The sequence below is a fragment of the Rosa chinensis genome, chromosome 4 (genome assembly GCF_002994745.2).
Source record: "Rosa chinensis cultivar Old Blush chromosome 4, RchiOBHm-V2, whole genome shotgun sequence".
Lineage (NCBI taxonomy): Eukaryota > Viridiplantae > Streptophyta > Magnoliopsida > Rosales > Rosaceae > Rosa > Rosa chinensis.
In genome coordinates this window covers 979,830-1,006,516 of record NC_037091.1, presented here as the reverse complement: position 1 = coordinate 1,006,516, position 26,687 = coordinate 979,830, and the positions used below count along the sequence as shown (strand labels likewise).

The 26,687-nt window shown below is 37.6% G+C and overlaps 1 protein-coding gene, 1 long non-coding RNA gene and 1 other non-coding gene across 6 annotated transcripts; all 3 read left to right on the top strand.

Moving 5' to 3' along the window:
• The first annotated feature begins 2,722 nt into the window (after positions 1 to 2,722).
• Positions 2,723 to 10,952, top strand: LOC112197837 (protein GAMETOPHYTE DEFECTIVE 1). Of its 3 annotated transcripts, XM_024338730.2 has the most exons (12): positions 2,724 to 2,876; positions 3,005 to 3,099; positions 3,694 to 3,796; positions 5,729 to 5,818; positions 6,689 to 6,736; positions 6,954 to 7,166; positions 7,431 to 7,846; positions 7,946 to 8,023; positions 8,100 to 8,180; positions 8,528 to 8,682; positions 8,766 to 10,081; positions 10,599 to 10,952. In XM_024338730.2, the coding sequence occupies exons 4-12, from the start codon at positions 5,734 to 5,736 to the stop codon at positions 10,718 to 10,720; spliced, it is 2,514 nt and encodes an 837-aa protein (XP_024194498.1). In that variant the 5' UTR covers positions 2,724 to 2,876; positions 3,005 to 3,099; positions 3,694 to 3,796; positions 5,729 to 5,733; the 3' UTR covers positions 10,721 to 10,952. The 3 variants fall into 3 exon arrangements, with proteins under 3 accessions (XP_024194499.1, XP_024194498.1, XP_040374131.1); XM_024338731.2 differs by lacking the exon at positions 5,729 to 5,818 and having other exon boundaries at positions 2,723 to 2,876; XM_040518197.1 differs by lacking the exons at positions 2,724 to 2,876; positions 3,005 to 3,099; positions 3,694 to 3,796; ... (1 more) ...; positions 6,689 to 6,736; positions 6,954 to 7,166 and adding an exon at positions 7,191 to 7,349.
• A 9,027-nt stretch (positions 10,953 to 19,979) lies between these two features.
• On the top strand, positions 19,980 to 20,058 carry LOC112201217. Its single transcript, XR_002936673.1, has one exon. It is a non-coding gene; the product is annotated as a small nucleolar RNA J33 (small nucleolar RNA).
• Positions 20,059 to 23,604: 3,546 nt separating this feature from the next.
• LOC121053015 lies at positions 23,605 to 25,649 on the top strand. Of its 2 annotated transcripts, XR_005810520.1 has the most exons (4): positions 23,605 to 23,733; positions 24,045 to 24,336; positions 24,449 to 24,859; positions 25,028 to 25,649. It is a non-coding gene; the product is annotated as an uncharacterized LOC121053015 (long non-coding RNA). The 2 variants fall into 2 exon arrangements; XR_005810519.1 differs by having other exon boundaries at positions 24,449 to 25,649.
• Positions 25,650 to 26,687: the final 1,038 nt, after the last annotated feature.

The following is a 26,687-nucleotide window of genomic DNA, read 5'->3' as shown; positions in this document are numbered from 1 at the left end:
CGCAGAGGGGGTATCCCCAGGATCCACAGTAACTAGACACAATGAGGTGTCCTCCTCCATGGCAGCCTCAATCACCGCCGTAAACTCCACCATTAATTGCCAAAGCTCTTATACCACCAAGAGCTGAAACCCAAAGCCTACAGCCAAACACCAAGGCCCAAAACCGAACACCAAATACTATAGCCCTAAGCCCAGATCCACCATGAAGGCCCAAAACTGAACACCATACCTAGATAATATTATAAGTCAATTGATTGTTTTCAATTGCACCGAAGTTTTTGAGTTTAAACTTAACACCTAATATATGGTTGAAGTTGAGACAATATCGGCGGTTTAAGTGGGTCATCAACCATAGTTGTCAACAACGACTTTGGCCACATATGTCTAGATTTCTATCCACTACTCCGCCCTCGGATTCTGTGTCTTTGGACTTTGAACCATCTGCAAACTAAGAGAGTTGTGAGACCTCATCCAATCCTTGGCAAATACTACATATGTCGAGATATTGTGAAGTTCTTTCAATCCCATTGCATTTTTCCTATTATAAGACATTTCATTTCTCCAAAGTACATAAACTTCTCTTTGTTTTTTTTTTTTTGAACCAAATCATTCATTCATCTCAAGCCAGAATAGCACGGATACATACCTTCTCTTGCTAACTCTAGGACAAGTTTAGGACGTGATATGCTAGCACCACCCATTAGACAACCAGTGCTCACATATTCAGCGAGCCTATGAACTATGAACATACATAGTAAATAGGCACAAAAATATTCAGTTAAGGTTTCTTAATCAAACATTTAAGGTTTATATCTCTCTTTGGAGAACAATATTCAATTATCTCTTCTTTGTTTATTGGGCTAACATCTATATTTTATTTTTTTCATCACCAAATCACACAAACTCTTTTGAAGTAAATTATGAGAAAACTTCTATTTCAAATTCCAATAATCGAATCACCGATTTACCATATTATGGTGTGAATATCTTCTTTTTTAATTTTTCTTTCGAACAAATTACCATGCAAACTTAGAAAATATAACAAAATTAATAGTGATAAGTTATGCTACAATTACATTCAGTTTTACTCCTAATAATTCTCTCTACATCTACAACTTCAGTAATTGTATATTTTTTTTTTTTGAGGGGAACGGAATCATGTTCCATTAAATAACGACGTCAGTGTGTCAAGCTAGAGGGTTTTAGAGAAACCACTCATAGTACAAGTACAAGCACAATATTGATTGTTAGAGCAGCCAAACACACCTAACCAAAAAACTAAAAGCCTAAAGGAGATGCAAGGAAAAAAACTCCCTAACCCTACATAGAGTGGAGCTCACTTATTCGAAAAAAAACAAAAAAAAAACCTACGCCTACACAATCTTCAATCAAAGCACGGCTTGGAACTTTGACGCCTAAAGACCTCAAGCACCCAAAACAATGACAGCTTCAATCAAAAATAGCATAGGCCTACATCACTCCCCAAAGGCCCACACCAAGCCCAATCCAAAAGGAAAGAGGAGATAGTGGGCTAGCCCAGCTAGGCTGCATTGTTGCAACCCAGGCAGGCAGCGGCCCATTGGCCCATAGCCCAGCATCCACCCACATCCCCTCAGATCGAGATGCGGTGCTGGCCCTCGAGGGAGCCTCCACCCGTCAACAATCTGGCGGTCGGCCACTATCATCTACCATCACTAGTTTTGAAAAGAAGCCCCTAGACACCGACCTGGAATCAAAAGATCATATGATCAAATTGCCCCCCTTAAGATGCAGACCGCCGCCCTTCTCAAATGCTGCAAACGCCAGAGAAAACCGCCGCTGAGATCGATGACACCACAACACTCACCCGCACCCTCTATCGCCTCAGCCGAACGCTGCTGTGAACCGGAGCCTTACCGCCTCAAAGTGGGCCTCCGAACACCAGAGCACCTTACATTGTCGGCCAAGGGACTGCACCGCCGTCACCCCGCTGTCGCCGCCTCACTGCTACCTGGTCTAGATACCTCATGGTGGCTACCACCACATGAAACCCCAGGTTTTGCTCTCGAGGTCGCTCCGTATTGCTCGGAGGCCTCCTCCTAATACCTTAATAAAAGGACCGAGCGAGTATTAGCTTGATGAAACCATTAAAAAAAAGTCTTATTATTTCAGATGAGTTTCTTTCTCCCACGGAAAGCTAGTGGAACCCAATTCTTTGGGTCTGGGGCCAGCCTTTTCTTCTTATGTGGAGTAGCTACTTTCAGGCCAGTGTTCATCTTCTTATTCTTTGCCGGGCCTCCTCAGGACCTAGGCTTAGGCTTATCATCAGACCCTGAATCTGTAGTAGCAGCATGTGGACGTGGTGGTTCCCCACAGATTTAAGAAGTCCAGATCATATTGGCCAACTACGGAGGGACCTCATTTGGCAGAGGTTCATTAATGCTACTTATTGATTCTGAGTCTTCTGCAATGAATCAAAGTAATAGAGATGCGAGATCATATCCCGATATGCATGAAATTAAGATTGATGAATCAACGTAGATATAGTGGGAGACCTATATATCCCCTTCCAAGTACATAAAAAAAAGTTGTGAGATCGATAACCATATAATATTGTACAATATAGAACATATATATCCCTACTCAAAAGTTTGACATATTCTAGATTGAAAACTAACTCTCAATATACGAAAGCTAAACTACACTGTTGCGTTGCTGTAGAATTCACAAAAGACAAAATGAATGAATAGTGGACTGGCGATTTTGCCCTTCATCCTATAGCCTAAAGTCCTAAACCCCTAAACCGTCCTTGCCTCTTCATACCTATCCCCTTTCTTCTACAGTCCTGTAGTCAGTCCTATCAATTATCAAGAACGATCGAGAGATAAAGAAATCGGGTGTGTTTTGAGAGTTTTTTTTTTTGTTCTTCTGTGTATCGATCATTTAATTGATAGTGTTTTGATAGTGTTTTGAGATTTTTGTATGAATTGTTCATTTAATTAATACTTTTTAATTCAATTTTCAGACCATCAACTCAACCACGATCGAGAAACAAAGAGATTGGGTGTGTTTCTCGCGGTTCTGGAAAAGAAAAGATAACAGGAGAAATTTAATCCCAAGGTTTGAGAGCTTTTGTTATCTGGGTTTTGTTCTTCTTTTGTTAAAGTTTAATTTTCTCTGTTTGTTGGATACTTGAATCACTGTGGTTGATGATTTATGTTCACTTGAGTCATTATGTTTGATTGTTTGATATCCGAGTTCTCAAAGTTTATGCATTTGATTGATCATGGGTAGTTTGGCAAACTGCTTCTCTGTACCATTTGGTTCACACAGCAGCTCTCTCTCTCTCTCTCTCTCTCTCTCTTCTGGTCTACTGTACCTGTGATTATAAATCCAATTTCGGTCAAGTTAGTGTTTAAAGATTTTCATCGAGTGTTAGAGCTTGGGACAAGTTGGTTCAGTTTTCGATTCCTCTTTGTTTTGATAGTCAGTCAAGTAGATAAATCACTCTTTTTCAGGGGTCAAGACTGCATTATACTTGGACATGGTCTATGTAGTAAATATTTCCAGTTTATGAGTAGCCAAATTGGATCCTTATTTTCCATGAAAGATCCAAGTGATCTTCATTGTTTATAGGCTTGGGAAGCTGTAGACACTCTGTTGGTCACTATTTGTCCTAAACCAATTGCATTTCGCTTTTTCTGGTGGATATAGGGCTGTTTGGATATCTCTGGGAGGTAGGCTTGGGTTCGCTTTGGAAGAGGTGTGTGCCGAGATTGTGATAAAGTTTAGGAGACGGGCTTTGGGAGCAAAAGAGGTATGTGTTTTGTTGCTTTTTCCAGTTCTGTTTAAGTGAAGATTGTTTTTTTATATTTCTTTTGTATTTGTAGATTTATCAGAAAAAAAAGGGAAGAATTATGAATAAGAGTAAAATTTATAATGAGCTTTATTGTTTAGAACTGGTGTGTCAATAGTGAAAAGAAGTGTTACTGTTTTTGGGTAATCAGGTTTTACTTGAAATAGAAAAATATTATTCTGTTGTACTAATGTTTAGTATTGTTTGGTTACTTTCATTAGTTTCTTGCCCTTGAGGCCTTAATTAAGATTAATCATCTTGAATTTCAATTTCAATGACATATTAATTTTTCCACTCCATTTTCTCTTCAATTTTGTGGCTGCTAGAAGTCATCTCTCATTTATGTACTTTCTGTTCTCTTGGAAGACCGAAATAGCCATCCATGACCTTCATTCGTTCTCAGTCTTCACCCTTTATTTCCAGCCAACTTTATTTTGTTTCATCACCACATAAGGTCGTGTTGAGAGTTTTGGTTACCGTAAGAATCACTCATAAATATCCAAACTTACTCCTTCATTACTGCTTTCACTGAAAGTTGTTTGGTTTTCAGAAGTCAAAACAGTTTTTGAGCTATTATTTTTGCTCTTTTCAGAGAATTAATGGTATGAGATTTTCATGATATGGTATCTGGTAATACTCAATAAAGACAAAGTTTGTTTTACGGATTAGAAGTTTGGTCATATATCCCAAAACTCCCTAGACACATTATCATTGTCATGTCTTCAGTTTTTTGTTATTAATGGTTTGTATTCTTTATGTCCTAATATGCCTTTTTACTCATGGCTTCAGGATAACTTATGCTTTCCTTATCAATTGCAATTTAGTGGAATTTAAAAAGAGGCTACTTTTAGTTCTTCGAATTGATATCTACCTCATGTAGCTTTTAGGAGCACCAGACTTTCTCAGCAAGTACCAAATCATGTGTCCAGAAATCCCAAACTAAAGTTGTGGATCTTTGTTGTTTGGATTGTCAATTTCACAGATACATATGAATTCTTTAATTTAATTAATTTATTATTATTTTTTTTTTTAAAATTATATTATTCAGACAAGGAATAGAATGAATTTTGAATGGACTAATTTGAGACCAACCTAGGATCCAACAAACAGATGTAATACATGAGTGATCCCTGTTTCAAATTATCAGTAGTCTTTATATTGCCTGTGGAATTAATTGAGGCTTTGGTTTGAATATAAAGGACTTATTCTCACATGTGGTCTGGGAATCATGTCCCCTCTGGTACGTATTTAGCTATTTTCTAGAGAATCTGGTCGTAAATTGTGCTCTTTTTGTATATCAATCCTCTGTTAACTACTAATACTTTGATTTCCCTTAATTGTAACAACTTATGAGTTACTCAAGTCATGGAAGAATTTTAAATGATGGAAGGATAGAAAGTTTTCCTCTTTGTTGGTTTCGTTTTAATTTTGAGGTTTATGATCATTTTGTGGACTTTGCCTTTTTAATGATACAGATTTTGATCTTTTCAGTATTTTGTTTGTTGTGGACTTTGCAATTTTGATGACTGATTGAAAAAATTAGAAAATAAGAGCTTTCAATGTTTGGTATTTATTTATGTGCTGATTTCAATGTTTGGTATTTATTTATGTGCTGATAGTATGGTCAGTTTCGATATGTAGTGTGCATAGGTCAGTGCTAGAAACAGAAGATTGGAAATTTCAAACAATCTTATGGATTTGGAGAGAAACATGTCATTAACTTCCATTAAACAAAATAATCGATACGATTGTTTGTCAATGTTTAGAGATATTGCGCACTTTTGTTGAGAGTCTGCAAATGGTTGCCTAATAATTATATTGAAATATAATTATTTTCTGGCAGCTTAATTATTAATTTTCAAATATAATTGTTCTTTTGTTTGTGCTTTCCAGACTGTATGCAAAGAAGTGCGTGTATTATTCTTCTGCTGCTGTTCCTGTGTACATTATTTGGGATTATCTCACTGTGTCATTGCTATTCAGGTATATGCTTTGCATAGAATCAATATGTTCAGATTGGTGTGTATTGCTGATATGTTTGCAGATGCTCTTTGCTTCAGTTTTTTTACATTCTGATTCAAAATGGTATGAAGTTTGTACTTAGATTCGTACTGTGTTTATATAATGTATTGTTTTCAGTTTGAATTTGATGATTTTGTGGATCATCTCATGATTGATTCTAAAGTTGTTAAGACTGATTTAAATTGGATATAAACTTCTATTATATTTTATTTTCAGTTTGAACTTGAAGATTCTTTGGATCATCTCATGATTAATGTTACAGACGTTAACAGTGATTTTTTTTCAATCTGTAATTTTACAGAACAATGTGCTGTCAGTTTCTTCAGCTGTTCCAACTTCAGATAGAAATTTTTCAGGAATATATGTCTTCTGTTGCCCTGATTGTTTCAAAAGAAAGCAAAGTCGAAAGAGAGAGAGAGAGAGAGAGAGAGAGAGAGAGAGAGAGAGAGAGAGAGATGATTTCAATGCAACTGTTCTCATTTTCTGTTTTGATAGAGGTCAGGTGAAATCATAGTGTTGAGTAGTGATAGGATATTATCCTTGCTAATAAAAAATTGATTGTAGAGAAAATAATGCCGCAAGATCATTGCATTCTTTAGATCGTTGTCATGATTTGACAAGTGCAAATAAGAGTTTTCATCCAAATAAATCTGGATTTTTTTTGCTTTTTTTCTATGTTCGTGCACTTTTATCTGGTTGTTTGCATTGTGTTTGTTATCAGATTGACATTTTGATTCCAATTCTTTTGGCTGTTTAACAATTGCATGTCTACGAATGTGATGTATTTAATGACGTCTGACTTTCTAATCATAATTTTTTTTGGCTCTGTAGATAGTTGGAACAGCATGCTGTTAGGATCTTCAAGTGTTTCAAATCCAGGTATAAATTTTGACATAATGTGGGTATGTGTTATTGACCTCTGTAAAACAGACTTCATATCAATTATTTTGTTGACAGAAAGACTTCAAAGAGAATGTGTGTGATTTCAAGTGTTAAATACCGATTGGAAATGTTCATGTTGTTAACTCATTAGATTTGCAAACTACTAAACAAAGGTATTTCAACTTAAAACTAATGTATAGATTTTTGAATGCAGTTGTGGCTCCAAAGATGAGGTCAATAAGAATGAAGAGGTTGTTACAGGATCGTCATGATGAAAATCATAATACTGAGAGAGAAGGACAAGAAATATGTAATAACCAGAATTTAGCTGGTAGTATATCTGAAACTGGAACTGCAATATCTGAAGCTAGAACTACAAATTCTGCTGGGAATGAACAGCATCAAATTCATCCAACACCAAGGAGTCGTAAGCATCTATTATCCAGTTTCAACTGTTTATCTGTTTTCTGTTTACAAGCTCAACATGAACAACAATTAGCAGATTTACTTATTAAAGTTGTATATAGCAAGTTGTTCTATGATTCACTAGGCAAGTTGGGCCTTCGAGATGTTTGGAGCATTTTTAGCAATGCTACCTGCTCTTCATCCCGTAAACCCTAAACCTCCATAAACCCTTGAAAATCAAATCTCTAAATCAACTCCGAATTTCTCACTCTCCCCAATTCTCCAGCAATGGGCTTCTTCGACCTGAGCGTACCCTACACCGACCTCCCGCCGCCGGACCGCTCAACCCGCACAAAGCTCGTGACCAAGGCCCTCGAGCTCGGCTACTCTGGCGTCGCCTACAACCGTACGATCAAGGGTGTCATGTCCGATCGCGACCGTTGCTCCATCCCCCTCCTCACTCTTCCTTCTCTCCTCAAACACTCTCCTCACCTCACCTCCTCCGTCGGCTTCCACCGCCACCTCCTCGGCGTCCCACGCGCCACCCCTTTCCGCCAGTACACGCGCCTCACCGTCTGCGCCGAAACCCTTGCCCAGGCTCAGGCCCTCAATTCTGGCAACCCCATTTTGAAGACCTACGATTTGGTGGCTGTCAAGCCCATGAACCAGTTCGCTTTCGATCAGGCCTGTGAGAAATTGGAGGTTCATGCTTTACACTGCCTTTGATTCCTTTGCATTTGTGTTCAGTTCAGTTTGGTTTGCTCGGAAAATTGAGGAAGAATTGTTATTGCTTTGGTGTAGGTAGATATAATAGCGATTGATTTTTCGGAGAAGTTATCATTTCGATTGAAGCAGCCTCTGGTTAAAGCTGCCATTGAGGTTCGAATTCCGTTTTCTTTATTCATTCAATTTTTTTTGGTTAGGTGATAAGAGTTTGTATGTGTTGGATATGCAGCGGAAGGTGTATTTTGAGATCACATATGCAGGGCTTATTGCCGATGTTCAAACTAGAAGGCAAATTATAACCAATGCTAAGGTGAGTGTTTGTGAAGTTAGTTGGAATTGTCAAAGCAATAGGCACCACTGAATCGGAAGTGTACTAAAACTTTGGATTGATTGATATTCTTGCCAATATTACTCTACTTTTGTTTTTGTTACTTGCTTTGATGGAAACTGAGAATATGAGGTGATTTTACTTCCAACTTTATAGTACAATATGTTTTAGGGTCATCTGTTGCATCACGATAAAAAAAATTACTGCCGGGATGCCCATGTAGGTGTGATATATGGCCAGGAAAAACACTGTTCAGTATAGCATAGTTGTTGAGTGTTAGTTTGTATTTGTTAGTTTTGTCTACATATAATCTCTGCCTTGCTCTTCAGTTATTGGTAGATTGGACTCGAGGAAGGAATATAATTATCTCTAGTGCTGCCCCAACTGCGAATGAATTTAGAGGGCCATATGATGTTGCAAACTTAATGTCATTGCTCGGTCTCTCCATGGAACGAGCTAAGGCGGCTATTTCAAGAAATTGTAGGTATGACAGCTTCCATAAATGTCATAGTGCTGTTGATATGGAAATTTGTTCCTCCCTAAGTTTCTTGAATGAATGTCTTGCAGGACTCTTATATCTAATGCAGTGAGAAAAAAACACTATTATAAGGAAGCCATTAGAGTTGAAGTACTACCATCAGGTGAAGAAAGTGATGGGAACAAACCTTCGTCTAGTGACTCTTTTAATTGGGATCCCATCTCTAGTGGTGAAGGTGATTTGCTTTTAGATGATTTGGCAAAGGCTTTCAGTAACTCCAGTACTAAAGCAACCAAAATGGTCAAAGCCATTGATTTTGCTTCGGTTATTGACAGTATGCCATCACTTGGATTTCAAGTTAACGATCTTATAGCTGGAACTAATGTGGTTGTGTCGCAACCATTGGCTACTCAGAAAAACATCGTTTCTGCTCCCCAGTTAAATGTGCAATCAGTTGCAACTGATGGAGTACAAGAACAATCTGTTTTATGTGATACTATGTTGGAGCGGCAAAGGTTCAAAAGCGAAAATCCTCAGAAATTATATTCATCTAGTGATACTACCAAAGCTGTTAACGATGTTATTCCAATTGAAGATCCTTCGATAACCACAAGAGCAGAACCAAATAGTCCAGATGAAACAGATGGGATTGCTACAGATATTCATGGTGTGCAATCACAGAAGTCTGCGATTGCAAATGCTGTTAATGATGTTATGGAAATTGAAGTTCCTACAACCACTGGAGCAGAACCAACGAATTCAGCTGAATCAATGGGGATTACAAAAGAAATTCATGATGTGCAATCACTGAAGTCTGTGACTGCCAAAACTTTTAAAGATGCTATGGAAATTGAAGCTCCTACGACCACTGGAGCGGAAACAAAGAATCCGGATGGAATAGATGGGGTTACTACAGAAATTCTTAATGTTAGTACGACTAATTGCGAATTGAATGTTGTGCCATCTCAGGTTAATTTAACATATCATGCACTAGACATTGGGTTGAGTGTTGCTTGTAATCCTGATTCTGAAGTTCAGGTTCCCACTAATTATCAGGACACTGATATTCCCGGTCCTCATAATGAAGAGGCTGATAGTATTAAAAATAATGATATACAAAGTGATTTAGTGGATGAAGTTCTAACAGGTAAAGAAAAAAAATCTTTGCCTCTGGATTCAGCATTGGATAAAAGTATTTTGGAAGTGGATGAATTGACGGAACCTGGAGATGATGTAGTTGTACTTGCAAATCAGGTTCCTGTTCTGGATTCTAGTGATGAGATGACAGCAACTGATGATTATTCAGTTGCAAATCATGAGACAGCAGAGGTAATAATGCATGAGCAAGAACATGGGAAAGCTGATGTTGAATTGAGCTATCCAGCCTTGGTTCAGTCTGAATCAGGTATGACTTCTTTTCTTATGTGTGTTTTCAGATCATCTTCCGTTTCTTTTGTATTGTGATATTCTTTGTAGAAATGGGTTTTTTTGTTATGCAGTCTGACTTGTGAGATAGACTATCCTTTTGGAAAGTAGTAATATACACACACATAACCCATGGACTTGGGAACCATGTAACTGTTGCATGCTCTGGGTCCTTCATGGTGGTTAGATTGGCCTCAAGGCACATGCAACTGTTTTGTTGTTTATTGTTTTTCCTTCACAGAATGTGTTCCTGAGTATATAGATTGTTTTGTTGTTTTTATGTCTAAAAACAAATTTAATTATTATTCTTTTCTTTTTTAATGATTCTTCAAGTCGATTCGGTCCCTTTAACTGAATATCAAATGTCAACATTTTTTCCCCAGTTAATTCTCAGTAATTGTTATAAAAAAATTACATCTTCCCCCAATTTACAGCTTTGTACCTGTTTGAAACTTTTCTTATCCATCATCCGTTGCTTATATGTTTATTGGCTGCAGGGAAATCCAAGGCAAAAAGGAAGAAACCTCATCAGGTGACATTTCTTCCGCTCAAGCGATTGCTGCATGCTACACCTTTTAAGAAGGCTCGGAAAAGTAAAAGGAGACATAAGATGGCATAACTATGCAATGATTTCCAATATTAATATTATTGATTGTCGAAGTAGGTGAGCAAAGTTTGTTTCATATTTATCTTTCTTGATTATTTGGTATCCATTCACGTGTAATGGATGTAAATTTGTCATTGGCCCCAAGGGCCCTTACTGATGGTCTAGTCTCAAATTTTGATCTTAATGGCAATTTTGTCCATGATTGTATTCAATCTTCTATACAATTCTATTTAGCACTCGTCAACTATGAAATGTCAGATATGCTTCTATACCATAATATGTTGGTGGAAAAATTAAACGTTGGAGATGGTGTAGTAACTCACCCTTAAAAGTCATATCCTAAACTTAGTGTACTTGGTTTGTATTGTTGCTTATTATCTTCATTCTTATAACCAATTTACTCATTTCTTGCATATGACTGTACTTCTCTTCCAACTCCATTCTCATGACATTTGCATTCACATCTGGCGAGTTGGTACTATTTCAGGGTGCGCACTGTTTCCTTTATCCCTTGGATTTTCTTCCCAACACAATAATATGTACGTCTTCTTGTAGTTGTAGCTATAGTTTTTTTTTTTTTTTAGGATAATTGCTTTTGGATGTGTCAGACATCCAAGTATGCATCCATTATGTTATTAGTTTCCATTTCTATGAGATGTCTGTGGAAACATGTGAATCTGCCGGGTGTTTTCTTAGGTTAATTTGCCCCCTTCAGATATATGGATGTGAGAATGCGTGGTTCTTGCTCTCTTTTTCATTTGTTCTTTGTGGAAAACCTTTGCTGTGTATGCTACTCAAGTAGCCTCTCTGCAAAGGTCGAAAATGGTGTGATTACTAAGTAGTAGCATCTGGCCTACCAGACCAAAATCGGTCCAGACCAAGGCTGATTTTGGTTGAATTCACTTTTCTGGACCAAATGAGTTCTGTCCAAAACACTTCACAGAAGTGTAAGCCTAAAACTCACCTCCCATGTAGCTCCTATGCACCCAGTATGTCAAAGTGATGGCTTAGTTCACCCACGATTATGTGAAAGGGTTCTTTTATAGGCATCTGGGTCCTAATGATATTAAGTTAAAGGATCAAACTCAGACTTTGTAATGATTTAGGTGGTAGTTGTTATCAAAAAAAAAAAAAAAAAGATTTTGGTGGTGGTTGCTGCTGTTCATGTGCTACCGCACTTGATTTTGGTGTTTCTATATTCTGACTTGAATAATTGCCTTATATTGTGTTGTTGACAAGACGCTTCTTGTCTTTTTACTGAAGCAAAGATCGACTTTCCCTTTTTCCGAACTAGTCGGGGGCTCTGCCATTTTTTTTCCTTCCCTTTTTCTTCTGGCTTTTGTAAGAAACAAATTTAAGTGAAAAGTTAGAACCTTACTATGATCAAGGATTTGGCCAGTTAAATCATGTGTTTTAGGTATAATGAAGAAAATGATGCAAGGGCCAAAATCGAGCCCTATTTATGTAGAGGGTTACCCATCTAGGATTCTAGGGTGTCCCATTTTGGCTCCCTTTCCTTCCTAAACCCTAATATCAAGTAGCATATTGGGTCATACGACGTCTGCCAAATTACGTAATCTTAAAACTTATACAAAAGCGCGTTTCAAAAAAAAAAAGAAAAAAGAAAAAAGAAAAGAAGCTCTTATACAAAAGCGGTTCCATGAAAATGTTGAACCCTCACTGACAAAAAAAAAAAAAAAAGAAGTTTAAATAAGTTCCTCAATTAGGTGGCCATTCGAGCGTTTATGAACCACACTCAATGTCACCATTTCACGAATAATCAAATGTTCAGTACCTCCAAAGCTAAATGCATGCAGTTGGACAGAACCGATATCTGTTCTGGTAATTCGAATTGTTTTGTTCTTGTAACTCAGATTCTTATGACAATTGGTATCATCTTATTCGCAACTCCTAGAACCTTAGATAGCTATATATACTAGACGCACTCGCATATTAAATTAGTTGTCATGCACAAGGTGAATTGTTAATAATTTATTAAGGAGTGCAGTTGTGAAATCGTGCTTAGTGAACTTTCTGGGCTACAGCCAGGAGCTGCATTTCTAGTTTTCTAGGATTATCATTAGCAAATTCTGTATTGGAGTTCATTGAGAGTAATTAATATATAATCAATATTATGTTTGTCCCCTAGCTTAGCTTGTTTAGTGGTTTATCCACCGCCGGCCGACAAAAATCAAGAGCGCCGTTCTCCCTACCTTTTGTTTACAAGTTGTCTCACCAGAACTAAAGCCTTTGGTTAAAGAGAAAAGTGGGATTAGAAACTTAATCATATATTCTAATTTTAAAACTAAGTATGCATCACTCCTCATTCAGTAACATGGAACCAAATGATTAGCAGAAAGCTTTGATTACAAAATTTGGCGTTTTATGATCAAAGTCCCCAATTCTCCAGCCATGGGCTTCTTCGACCTGAGCGTACCCTACACCGACCTCTCGCCGCCGGACCGCTCAACCCGCGCAAAGCTCGTGACCAAGGCCCTCAAGCTCGGCTACTCCGGCGTCGCCTACAACCATATGATCAAGGACGTCATGTCCGATCACGACCGTTGCTCCATAAAAAGGTAGACTTTTACATACTTTTTCTAGGTTTCTTTTCACGGTGATCTAAATAGGGTAGAGTTACTCAATCCATTGGGTACGATATTCTCACCTTCCATTTACTAAAACTTGACCTCCTATACTTGGAACTAGAGCACATCATTCATAAATTGCATACACATTCATACTCAATATGTCCCCAACAGTAATTATATTTCCATTGCAAGAATCACACTACCGTATATCTTGGATATTGTTCTATCAATTGTGATTAGTATTTCTTTTTCTGTGTATATAGGCTGATTGATCAGCTTACGGCCCCAATTGTGCAGTAATGTGGGGGCAGCCCGCCAATATGATTGATATCCTTTGGGGGTTAGATCGATTCTCTGGTTTCGCCAATCAAGGATCATGAAGCCTGAACTTCTTAGGTCGATGACATGGCTTATAATCACCAGGATACATGGAAAAATGTGATTGAAAAAGTAACTGGATGCTTTTGTACAACAGATATACTTAAGCAATAGAATAAAAAGAAGAATCATCAAGTGGTCAATAATGATATGCCTTCACAAATTCAATATGAAGAAATCGTATCTAGCTAATTTGTTCAATTTTTAACTGCATGTAATTTGATAAAATATCTCAATAGCTGATACGATTCTAGTTGCATTTGCGCAATGTAACAGTAATTCTTAGTGTATTAACTCTATATGAATTGGGATTGATTGCATTATCAAGCAATAAAAGAAAACGAATGATCAATTACATGGTCAATAACCATCACATTCACACATTTAATATGATGAAATCATATCTAGCTATTTTGGTACAATTAATTAAATGCAATTAAAAAAATCTCAATAACAGATACAATTTTAATTGAATTTGCATAATCTAACCGTAATCCTCGCTATAATCCACTATATAAGAATTACGATTGTTCGCAAAGTCAAGCAATAGAAACAAACAATCGAGTGATTGGCAACTCTAGCCAACACATTGCAAACTAAGAGAGTTGTAAGACCTCATCCAATTCTTGGCAAATACTACATATGTCGAGATATTGTGAAGTTCTTTCAATCCCATTGCATTTTTCCTATTGTAAGATATATCATTTCTCCAAAGCACATAAACTTCTCTTTGTTTTTTTTTTTTTTGAACGAAATCATTCATTCATCTCAAGCAAGAATGGCACGGATACATACATTCCCTTGCCAACTCTAGGACAAGTTTAGGACGTGATATGCTAGCACCACCCATTAGACAACCAGTGCTCACATATTCAGCGAGCCTATTAACCATGAACATACATGGTAAATAGGCACAAAAATATTCAATTAAGGTTTCTTTAACACCCTCTCAAAAACTTCTCCACCCATTCCAGTCCCACCTTCTTTCCTTTCCAGTAACCCCACAGAATCCGCTAGCCTTTCCACCGGACTATCGGCTTCCGCTCCATCAACCACCATCCCATTTTCTGGTAAGGCCGCCACCTTGTACCGCTTAGAAGGTCGTAGATCCTGCTTCATCAACCACTATCCCTCACTGTCCCACTGTTTGAAAACTCCGGTGCCAAACATGTCCAACCCATATTTTGGGGCTCACGCCGGAGTCCAAAAGAATGACCTTTAAGCTGTCCATCCACCCGGAAATTGTACACATCACGGATTACAGTTTTCCACCACCCATAGCCTACCTCTAACTTCTCATTGTGTGCCTTCTCCGGACAGCTAGAACTGAAATGAGAGAACAATCCACAATAAAAGCAGAAGAAAGGTAATCTTTCATACTCTAACTCAAACTTCCTCGCTAAGCCATCGTCCACCTTCACCAACACCCACCTTGGAAGTGGTGAGGATAGATTAAGTCTCACCCTGATCCTCAAACAACCCCCCCAAAAATCCCCATTCCTGCCCTCATCCGTCCAAACATGTGATCCAATACTGGTCCCAATTCTCATACCCATTGCCTTGTTAAGAAACAGAGGAGGGAGCCCTCTAACTCAAACCCAGAAAGCAGATTCCTCCATACTGACCTCCCTTAAGTCAGAACGCCCATCAGTCTCTGCCAAAACCACTAGAGCGTTATCAAATGTCCACGGACATCCCTGCATCACCTTTTTCCTGTCCAATTCTGAATTGAAGCCAACCAGAAACCTGTCAGAGCCATCCACAGCGCACATTGCAAACCTCTCATTAGTTCTCCACAGATCCTTCAACTTCTTAAACAGAGCCTCCATATTTACTGATTTCACCGTGAGCACCTTTCCAACCATAAAATGACGCACACGACCCAAATCGGGGTTATTTTCAATCCCCTCAATCACTACCTCTTCCGCCGCCGCATATAGAGTACGTCTCACTGATCGGCCTGCCATGTCCTCCAACTTACACAATTGAGAGCCAACCAATAACCACGTCGTCCACAGGAGCTGGACACCTTCAAGGTCTAACTGTTGAACAACGCGGTATATACTCGCCAGAACCACCATGCACCTTGCCGCACTTTCAAACCCTAACTTCTCTCACAGCGAGAGAGAAGGGACTTTTCTTTGACTTAATGATTTTTTTTAGTATATTCCATAACTCTCTTTTTGTATTTATTTATTTATTTTATTATTATGATTATTTTTTTGTCAAATAACTAAAAGAAAGATGCAATATTTGACAGAAAATTAAAAGCAAAGAAAGAAAGAAGCTAGCGGCAACTCATTTGGCTAACCTATAGAAGGTCACGGGGGAGGCCACCTATGCTTCACTCCAAGCTCCGATGCATCAAAATTTTACGGCACAAAAATCCCTCTTGCGGGAGCTTGTAGGAAAATAACAAAGATACTTCGCGTCGAAAACTTGGAAGAAATTTGGCTCGTAGAATTAGTAATATTGCCCCCCAAGTATCTTTGTTGGTTGGCGAAACATGATCTTCAATTGCAATTTTGGAGATAACGATGACCCAAGATCGGCTTTGTCGCCAACTACCATGTCATAGAACATGGTGTCTTCAGAATAAGCCACGAATTGGCCACTGTAGAAGACCACTTGTTGGTCTAAATTCTCCATATCAGGAGCTGAGAAGTGAAGGAGGGTTGGTTTTGGTGACCGACAATGGCGGCAACGATGTTAAGATGGCGACGAGGAGGAGGAGGTCGATCTGGGCCTTGAGCGTGAGGGAGGAGCGGGGGGAGAGAGAGAGTGTGACTGAGTCGTGACTAGTGGTAGAGAGGAAAGAGAGGAATTAAATGGCATGGCTGTAGATTTTTAATTAGGCTGAGGGCAAAAATGTTAATTTAGTTTAAATTGTGTTAATGGGAATAAAAATCTGTTTGTGGGGTAAGTGGGTTAATTTTGATCAATTTTAGTGCTTTTGGTCAAGGACCCAAAATTAAAAGAGTTGACTCCCACATGTAATCAGACAACACAATTATGTCAAATTAGTTGTCTGATGCTTACCACTCTTTGACTCAACTAGGGTTTTGACCAATTTTTAGAGGGAAATACCTTAATCGATTGGGAGGGAAATTTCTAAAATTTCAGTCCAACTCATTCAGACGACAGAATTTTCTTATCACTGTTGTTTGAATAAGTCGAGCTTTGAGGCTTCAGAGGAATGAAATTCTCTACCTTTCAGTCCAACTCATTCAGACGACAGAATACTGTTGTTTGAATAAGTCAAGCTTTGAGGCTTCAAAGGAATGAAATTCTCTATCTGGAGCCAACAACATAAAAATGTTGTTTCAATAAGAGCCTTCAGAGGAATGAAATTATAGGTACATCTCTATCTGCAAGTAACAACATTAAAATGTTGTCTGAATGTCACCCATTTACTCAAAATGAAAAAACTGTGTTTCAGTGGGTATTCAAACAACAGAGTTAGGTTTGTCTGTTGTCTGAAAATTTCAGACAACAGAAAATTAGCTTTCTGTCGTCTGACGTCTATTGTATGATTGAGTTATTGGCATAGTGAGAGTTGTGTGTTTTTGTGTTCCATCTTTAGCCTCTATATATAGGCTACTCGTAGAATCACATTCCTAATAGCAATGCAATACTATATTTCAGACCACAGTTATTGGGCTTTTGGAGTCTTGGACTTAATCTTCTTGGATACAGTAGGATATGCTCATATCTTTTATATCTTCGCGAGGACTCCTTTAATTGCATGCATATATATATATATATATATATATATATATATATATATATATATCTATCTGTGTAGCCCCACGTAACCTTGATTCATGCAGTTTGTATGTATATCTTCCTTAGTTGGCCCACCACTTAGCAATTATATATACCCTGCATGAGATTGCTTACATATTATTGGTAGTGAATGATGGCCCACCATGCTATTTAATTGCATGAGTACATAGGTGAAGAAGGACAGCATGTTGCCATGTTTAATTGCATGGACCATATATATATATATATAGCCAACTTGACACTCGCGAGCAAACCAACTTGTCCGCGTTCGCGTCCTTGATCGCAATATATGAGGAATCTCAATAATTACCTTACATGACTAGAGTAATCTCGGCCATATATATGCAGCCAGCATATTTTATCTTCCCGTTTTGCACAGTCTTGACAACCAAGCAAATCACCATTAATTATCAAATATCTTGATAATTAAGGAATATTAGATCTGCTTCAAGATTGCTTGGCCTCTAAGTAGGTTTTGTTTAGCCTCTAAACAAAATATTTCGAACTTGTCGAAAATAAATAGTTTGGGCTACGGATATTGGCCCGGTTTTCTTCAAGTCTCCCTTATCGGGAAAAAATGTTAATTTTGGATTCAAACACGATCTACCTTTCGAGTTCTTGGCAAAATGCCTGATGGCACCAGCGCTGACACACTTACAATGATTTGGTACATCAAGTATATCTTGGGGTATATCTTGGGGTAACTTTTCTTATCCTATCTTTAATTGATTGCAACCCATACATCACTTGCTATGTATATTCAATATCGATATATCTGGGAATTCTATAAACTGATTCTGTAAGACCTTATTGAACTAGACATCAACACTTTCTACTAATTGACATTGTGAGGAGTTTTAGAGTTTCAGTTTGTAACATCAGAGTATTTAATAAAGCTTGTAATCGAAAATAGTTTTATTAATGCAATCTGTTTTTGAATTTGAATTCAAACTTGTATGGTTATTTAGATTAATCCATTCAGATAAACGTATGGAAGTTATAAGGCAGTTGCTTAATGGAAGGAACTGCCACAACAGTTTTTTCTGATATAAAGTGGATTGCAACCTCCTTATTGATCCCTGCTAGAACACCAAACCTCAAACAAAATTGTCCCATTAACAATATGAGATTGAGGGTGCATCTAGGAGAAGCATCAATGGATTCTGGAACCACATCGTGTTAGTTTCCCAGACTTTTATTAGTTTTGCTTTCTGGATTTAATATTTTATTCACTGCAGATTATGTTTTGGTCTTGATTCAAGTTGCTGTTGAATTACAATCTTATATTTGGGATAGTCTTCTTAATTATCTAGTATGACGATGAACTTAGAATTGATCATGATTCACATTCATTTATATCTGCATAACTTGTACAACAGATTTTGACAAAATGTTGTTGCAGATTTGATTGTCTGAGTTGCTATCTGTTCAAGTATTATCATGGTTAGAAATAATTATTTCTTACAATTGGTATCAGAGCCAACTATGCTCAAATTAAGATTGTTAAGATATTCATGTTTTGGTTCAAGTCTCATTATCACATCTTGCATATGGCTGCAGAACAGTTCCATGTTCTAGAATCCTTACTGCAATTCAAATTTGTTCGATTAATGCATAAATGGTGCTTATATATGTTCAAGTTCTGATTTTCAATTACACTACAAGATTGATAAGATCATCATGCTTTATTTATGATACATAACTGCAAGTTGATTAGATGGTGTATTACAATATTCCTGAATATCTGTTTTGACAGAATATATATAGTTTCAGAAATTGATGCATATATGATCACAACACAGTATGCTGCCAAAGTAGCCATGTATTCATGATTATCTGCAAACTAAAGTGCTTTCTGGATCATCTTATGCATATATATATCCTGCCATCAAAGTGGTTGTTATATAAATGCACAAACTGATTCATTTATCAACAGAAAACAAAAGACTCACTTATACTTAAAATTAATTTGATTCTGGTTTCCAAAGAAATTAGTATTCAAACATTTGGTTATTTGAGTTGCATATACACGTCATTAAACATTCAGATGATGTCAGAGATAAGTGTATCACAAATGATACCAACTTCTTGAAAATATCATGGTTTGTTGATCTATGTATGTGCACTTCATTAAAATGTTGTTCAAAAATTGAATTAACATTTGGGACATATTATTTCTACTGCATAATTTCAGTTTTACAGCACTAGTATGACTGACTTAGATTGAATTGCATACAGCTATGCATTTTCTTATAAGTATCAATCAGATTCAGTTGCTCAATGAATTGAACTTAAGAAATGGAAAGGTGGTATTGAACTGCATCTAAGAATCCAAGATTTTGATCATATGTTGAGGGAGAAACCACCTACAGAATTAATTGTAAAGCAGATTCAAGAGTCTGCAACATGGAGAGGATGCGTCGAGAAGGAGTAGCCAATGACGATGAGATATGGACAACAGAAGTTGAGGGAACTCAGGCCTTGGGCATCTTACAGAGGACAAACACTTACTCTAACTGTAAAGGGGATGATATATTATTTTCGAGCTCTTAAGATGTTGGCTTTCTGGATTCTGCATCACAGATGGACATTCGGGAAGGTTCACAAGAAATTGGTTCTATGATGCGAGCCATTGGTTTAGACGGTTTGACCTCAGAGAGGTCATCTTCTTCCAAGAGTTTTAAGTAGAACAAGCAGTAGTGTGAACTCGTTGTACAAAGGTCATGAAGTTGGAACTGCTTTGATGACATACATATGTGGTTGCATACCAGATATATGCATGGAACACAAAAGGCAAAGAAAGATCCCCCTGCTGATGAAATTTTGTATCTAATGAAAACCAATGGAGCACTTCAAATTGCCTATGTTGAGGAGGTTTCAACTGGCAGGGATGAGAAGGAATATTATTCTGTTCTTGTCAAGTATGATAATCAATTAGAGAAAGAAATGGAAATCTATCGCATTAAGTTACCTAGTCCTTTGAAGCTCGGAGAGGGCAAACCAGAGAATCAAAATCATGCCATTATCTTCACTCGTGGTGATGCGGTTCAGAACCAAGACAATTATTTTGAGGAGGCACTCAAAATGAGGAATCTATTAGAAGAATACAGGCACTATCATGGTATCCGGAAGCTTACGATCTTGGGAGTTAGGGAGCATGTCTTTACTGGTTCTGTTTCACACTTGCTTGGTAAATCCTTTGCAAGTTCGAATGCATTATGGTCATCCAGATGTCTTTGATTGATTTTGGTTCTTGAATTGAGGTGGCATCAGTAAAACTTTCAGGGTGATTAACATCAGTGAAGACATTTTTGCTGGCTTTAATTGTACTTATTTGCATGGAGGCAACGTCACCCACCATGAATATATCCAATAGTTGGACTATCTCAATTAGTGCATATTTTATTGAACATTCAGAAAGGTCAAAAATTTCAAATTCTGCAGTTCAGAAAGAGGGATAAGAATTTTTAGAACTCATAGAGCAACTTGTTATAATGAGATGTTCGACCAAAGTGAAATAGAAGAAAAAAAGAAAAAAAGGTTCAAGAGCAGAACATACAAACCAGAGTTTAGAAGAAATGGAAACATTGTAGTGAGAAAGGTTAGGGTATCCAGGATTATATATATTTGTAATATGTGGTAACACAAACGTTGTATTTTGGTCCACAGTTTGGCAGGTTTGAAAGAACAATAAATTAAATGAGTTTTACAGAACTGAGTAAAGCAACTGGCAGCCTTCAAAATATATCAATGTCTTCACCAGTTTCTTTTGGCCAGTAGAACCAAGATCTTCCAGAAACCTCTCCAAATGAAATGTCTCACAGTAGCCCAACTTTTGTGAAGAGAGATGATCGATAGATGAAATTGTTTGAGCAACTGTGCAGCGAGGTATGCGCTCTAAAAGTGGCCTCTTGATATTAAGAACAAGTGATATGTCTTTTACAAGAAGATATTTCTGAGCATCTCAAGAAACAGATTTCTCCACCAGAAGGACATCAGGGTGGCGTGCTTCGATCTTTGCTACTGTCATCTTTAAATGGTCCATCTCCTGCTGTAAAAGAGTATCAAAACTTGACAATAGGTTAGAAACTCGCTGGTACTCAAGACCACCACCAAGAATAATGAACCGAGATTTCTCCATTTGAGATGAAGAGAAAATGCAGGATCAAACTGAAACTGAAGTAGAAGTTCCAGCAACTGTAGACGAAAATCAAGTTCAAAGTCAGAGTGAAGTGCATATTCCTGAATGCCCTCAAAACACAGAAATTGATGTAAACGACACATCAGAAGTTAGAAAATCAACAAGAACAAGAAACCTGCAATTTCCGGTGGTTAAACGTTATATTTCACTGAAGTTGAACTTGATTTGGGGGAAGAAAATAATCCTATATTACTCAAGGAAGCCATGCAGTCAAAGCATCAGTTAATGAAAAATGGCAATGCAGCTTAAATTGTTGAGCAAGTGCAAGAATGAAGTTGGACTTTGGTGGATAAAACAGAAGGACTGCACCCCTAAACTAATCTTAAAGCATGGGCTTGTGTTTCAGAAGAATTTGATGTTGTTATGGTTACTAAAACACCTCTTGAGTCAGCCACTTCCAAAACTACTGATATTTCAAAACTGAATCGTCTTCAAGTTGAGATAAAGGAACAACTCAAAGGAAAGAAGTTTTTGTTTGTGTTGGATGACGTTTGGAATGAGAACTATGATGATTGGAGTCTACTACAGGCTCCTTTTATTTCTGGGGCTGGAGGAAGCAATTTCATAGTAACAACACACAACTTAAGGGTTGCTTCTATGATGCACACTCTTCCTATTCACATTTTGGGAAAGTTGTCGAATGAAGACTGGTGGTTGTTACTTGCAAAACATGCCTTTAAAAATGGGAAGCCTTCTGCATTTCCAAACTTGGAAGAAATTGGTAAAAAGATAGTAGTTAAGTATAACGGTCTCCCTTTAGCTGCAAAAACACTTGGGGGTCTTTTACGTGGCATAATATATAGATTCAGAGGATTTGAATAGCATCTTGATTAGCAATATTTGGGAGTTACCATATGATAAGAGTAATATTCTTCCAGCTCTAAGGTTGAGTTACCTTTATCTCCCATCTCATTTAAAATGATGCTTTGCTTATTGTTCAATTTTTCCAAAGGACTATGAATTCAACATGGAGATTGTAGTTCAACGTTCGATGGCAGAAGGTTTACTTCCAGAAACTGAAAGTGAGAAAGGTGGAGAAGAGGTTGCTAAGAAGTACTTTCATGAATTAGTATCACGGTCATTATTCTAGAGATCAAACACAGATAAATCAAGATTCACCACTTCAACATTTCAAGCTGATTATATTGTGTGAAGTACTATCTGCTAATGTATCAATATTTTAGTCAGTCAGTCATTTATGAAGTCATCATTTGATATCTATCATTTGAATAAAATTAAGTTTCAACATTAGGTTGCTGTATAGGTAGAACATGTACATATGCAGAACCATGTACATATAAGGAGCCTAATACTGATATATAAATCAGTGAATATGTACATATGCAGAAAAACTTGATACTGATATGCCAAATCAGTAAGATAATACAGCATTTCATCTAGTTGAAATTGATTTTGGATCAAACATGTTTTACAAATTGATTAATGTAAATAAAGTAAACATGTACAAGATCATACTTAAGGTAGTTTCATGTAATTTTACTTGCTGCATTGTGATCATAGAAGACTAGTGATTTTCCAATTCATTGTAATCTTTTGTAGTTCAATGCAGTTTAGCAAAATTGACAGGAATTTGAAAAACAGATGATGTTCTTGAACTCTTGTGCACACTTAAGAAAACAACTCCACAATGTAAGTTGATTTTGTATGATATCTAGTTCAGTGGGAGATTGTAAGACCTTATTGAACTAGACATCAACACTTTCTGCTAATTGACATTGTGAGGAGTTTTAGAGTTTCAGTTTGTAACATCAGAGTATTTAATAAAGCTTGTAATCGAAAATAGTTTTATTAATGCAATCTGTTTTTGAATTTGAATTCAAACTTGTATGGTTATTTAGATTAATCCATTCAGATAAACATATGGAAGTTATAAGGCAGTTGCTTAATGGAAGGAACTGCCACAACAGTTTTTTCTGATATAAAGTGGATTGCAACCTCCTCATTGATCCCTGCTAGAACACCAAACCTCAAACAAAATTGTCCCATTAACAATATGAGATTGAGGGTGCATCTAGGAGAAGCATCAATGGATTCTGGAACCACATCGTGTTAGTTTCCCAGACTTTTATTAGTTTTGCTTTCTGGATTTAATATTTCATACACTGCAGATTATGTTTTGGTCTTGATTCAAGTTGCTGTTGAATTACAATCTTATATTTGGCATAGTCTTCTTAATTATCTAGTATGACGATGAACTTAGAATTGATCATGATTCACATTCATTTATATCTGCATAACTTGCACAACAGATTTTGACAAAATGTTGTTGCAGATTTGATTGTCTGAGTTGCTATCTGTTCAAGTATTATCATGGTTAGAAATAATTATTTCTTACAGATTCAACTTAATTACTTTACAGAACTTCGATGCGGTAGTAGGAGATATAACGATTTGAGCAAATAAGTCTCTATATATGGACTGCCATATACAGATTCTAGTATAGTAATGGTTGTGCCAATTACAGACATCAAGAAAAGAAATGCATGGTTGTGCCAATTACAGACCTCTTGTTTCTTCATCTTTATTGGTTTTGTCATTTGGGTTCTTGACATCAAATTAATGAAAACTTCCGTGGGATTCCCTCCCATCAAGTTGGCACTAGCCTCTGGTTCTCATTCTCAACAATGGTTTTTGCACACAATAATCATCTGGTAACCTCTTTCTAATTTTATTTCAGTTATGAATTTCAATAGTTCTCGGAGTACATGCAGTAACTCCTTGCATTCTTTGAAATAACAGTTTCCTTATATATACATTGTACAGGTGAAAGAGTTATCAGTAACTTGTCAAGATTTGTGATGATATTATATGGGTATTTGTTATGTTAATACTGGCAAAAAGATGCACTGCGAATTTGGCATCAGTATTAACGGTCCAACAATTACAACGAACTGTTACCAGTACGAAGGGACATTTTAAGGAACGGGGGGAGTGTTGGCTACGCAACAGATGCTTATCTATATGGTATCTTGAAACAGTTAGGTTTTGACGATTCCAAGTTTAAGGGCTTCAGCACTAAGGAAGGGTTTGATGAAGCTCTTTCCAGAGGAAGTAAAAATGGTGGAATTGCTGCCATCGTTGATGAAAAGCACTACGATGACGATTTTTCTTGAAAAATATTGTTCTAAATATACCATGATAGCGCCCATCTGCAAAACGGTTGGGTTTGGATTCGTAAGACTTCCCTAATTATTTTTAACAATTTTCATACCAAACACTATAATTCACATGTAAAAATGCTAAAATATATAACAGGGAGTGGAAATTAATGTCAAAAATACTAAAACGTGTGAAAATTTCCTCACTATATGCTGTTTATTAATTTCTGAGATGACTTCACAGGTATTTCCAAAACGTTCCCCTCTTCTCCATGATATTTCCCAAGCGGTACTAAATGTGACTGAGATAGAGAATATACTAGAGTTCGAAAATAAACTATACAAGAAGGGAAGCAAATGCCAAAAATTGAGTACACCAAAAGTTTCTGGCAGCAGTCTTGGCCTTGACAGCTTTTGGGGCCTATTCCTCGTAGTCGGATTGGCTTCGGTGCTCGCTCTCATCATCCTTGTAGCTTCATTCATATACAAGCATCAGCACGTCTTGATCCACCCTGCTTCAAGAGTATCTACATGCGAAAAGATTCTGGCTGCCCTCAAACTTTTCAATGAAAAAGACCTCAACTCTCGTAATTTCAGAAGCCATTACCAACATCGACATGCAGTACGTTACAGCTTCACCGAACTGCGTAGATTTGCCTTCTGTATCTTTCGAAGAGCCGCAAACACCATCAACTGATCAAGCTTCTCCACAACTAGCTCTTACAGCTACTGATCGAGATTGATATTACAGTTTAAGAAATGAAAAGAGCTATTTTGTATACTCGAGAGTAAGCTTAATTAAAATAAAGATCCAATGCACTTGTGCAGGGTATGAACTGTGGCTCCTCATTTTTTTTTTGGCGGGGGAGAATACAGCAAAGGAAAACGAAACAAGGGAAAAAACAGAGCAAAGAAAACAGGTGAGCTAAGCTAACCCCAGCTAACCAAGTCTAGGAGAATGAGGAGGGCACGGGAGCCCATCATACAACAGCACACTAATTAGAGAGGAAGGAGGGTTAACCACCCAATCTAGGGGACACTTTCCCCTATATGCAAGAGCGGCAACATGATCCGCTGCTCGCTTTGCTTTCCTGCTGGTCCAAAGCCAGCTGATCTGCCGGTTTCGAGAGAGGTACCGGGCTTTAGAGAATAAGTTTGACACTGTCCAGTCTTGGGGAGGGATACCTGAGTTTAGAGCCTGAATCAGAGTTAAAGAATCCGATTCCAGAATGACCGGGCAAGGAGGGAGCTTTGCAATAAGAACCAAGCCTTCACAGATTGCTCGGAGTTCCGCCGCTAGAGGGGAGATAACTGGTAGTACACCTGCAAAACCATCAATAACTCTTCCCATATCATCTCGTACAACAGCTGCAATACCACCAGAGACCGAATTCTCATTCCAAGAAGCATCAGTATTTACTTTGAAACAGAGATTGGGGGGAGGAGACCATCTGTCATTGATTGTGGGATCAGAAGCAGGGGAAGAGGGGTGCTGGCCAGTCAATTTTGATGCGGCAGAATCCAGAAATTCCATAGCAGCAGAATAAGCTTTCATGGCTATCATACTTGGGAGGGGAGATTGGTGATTAAAGACACACCAACATCGGTGTTTCCAAATGAACCACATTAGGAAAGAGATTTGGGTGATAAAGTCTTTCGAGGCAGGAGACTTACGAATGATAGCAAACCAATCATCCACCGATGTAATTGCTTGCACTGGAACTCTATAACCAACAGGATCTACAAACCAAGCAGCTACCACCCAAGGACAAGTAAAAAGAACATGTTCCACAGACTCCGGATAAAGATTACAAATCGGGCAAATGGGACTGTGAGTAATATGCCTTTTAAACAAAGCAGCTTTCGTGGCCAAGATATTATGGAAAATCCTCCAAAAGAACAGC

Bases quoted from the DNA above. Each gene is read 5' to 3' on its own strand.
- LOC112197837 (XM_024338730.2), top strand. From the start codon at position 5,734: ATGCAAAGAAGTGCGTGTATTATTCTTCTGCTGCTGTTCCTGTGTACA. The intron at 5,819-6,688 runs GTATATGCTTTG...TTGGCTCTGTAG, and splicing joins ACTGTGTCATTGCTATTCAG to ATAGTTGGAACAGCATGCTG. The intron at 7,847-7,945 runs GTTCATGCTTTA...GCTTTGGTGTAG, and splicing joins AGGCCTGTGAGAAATTGGAG to GTAGATATAATAGCGATTGA.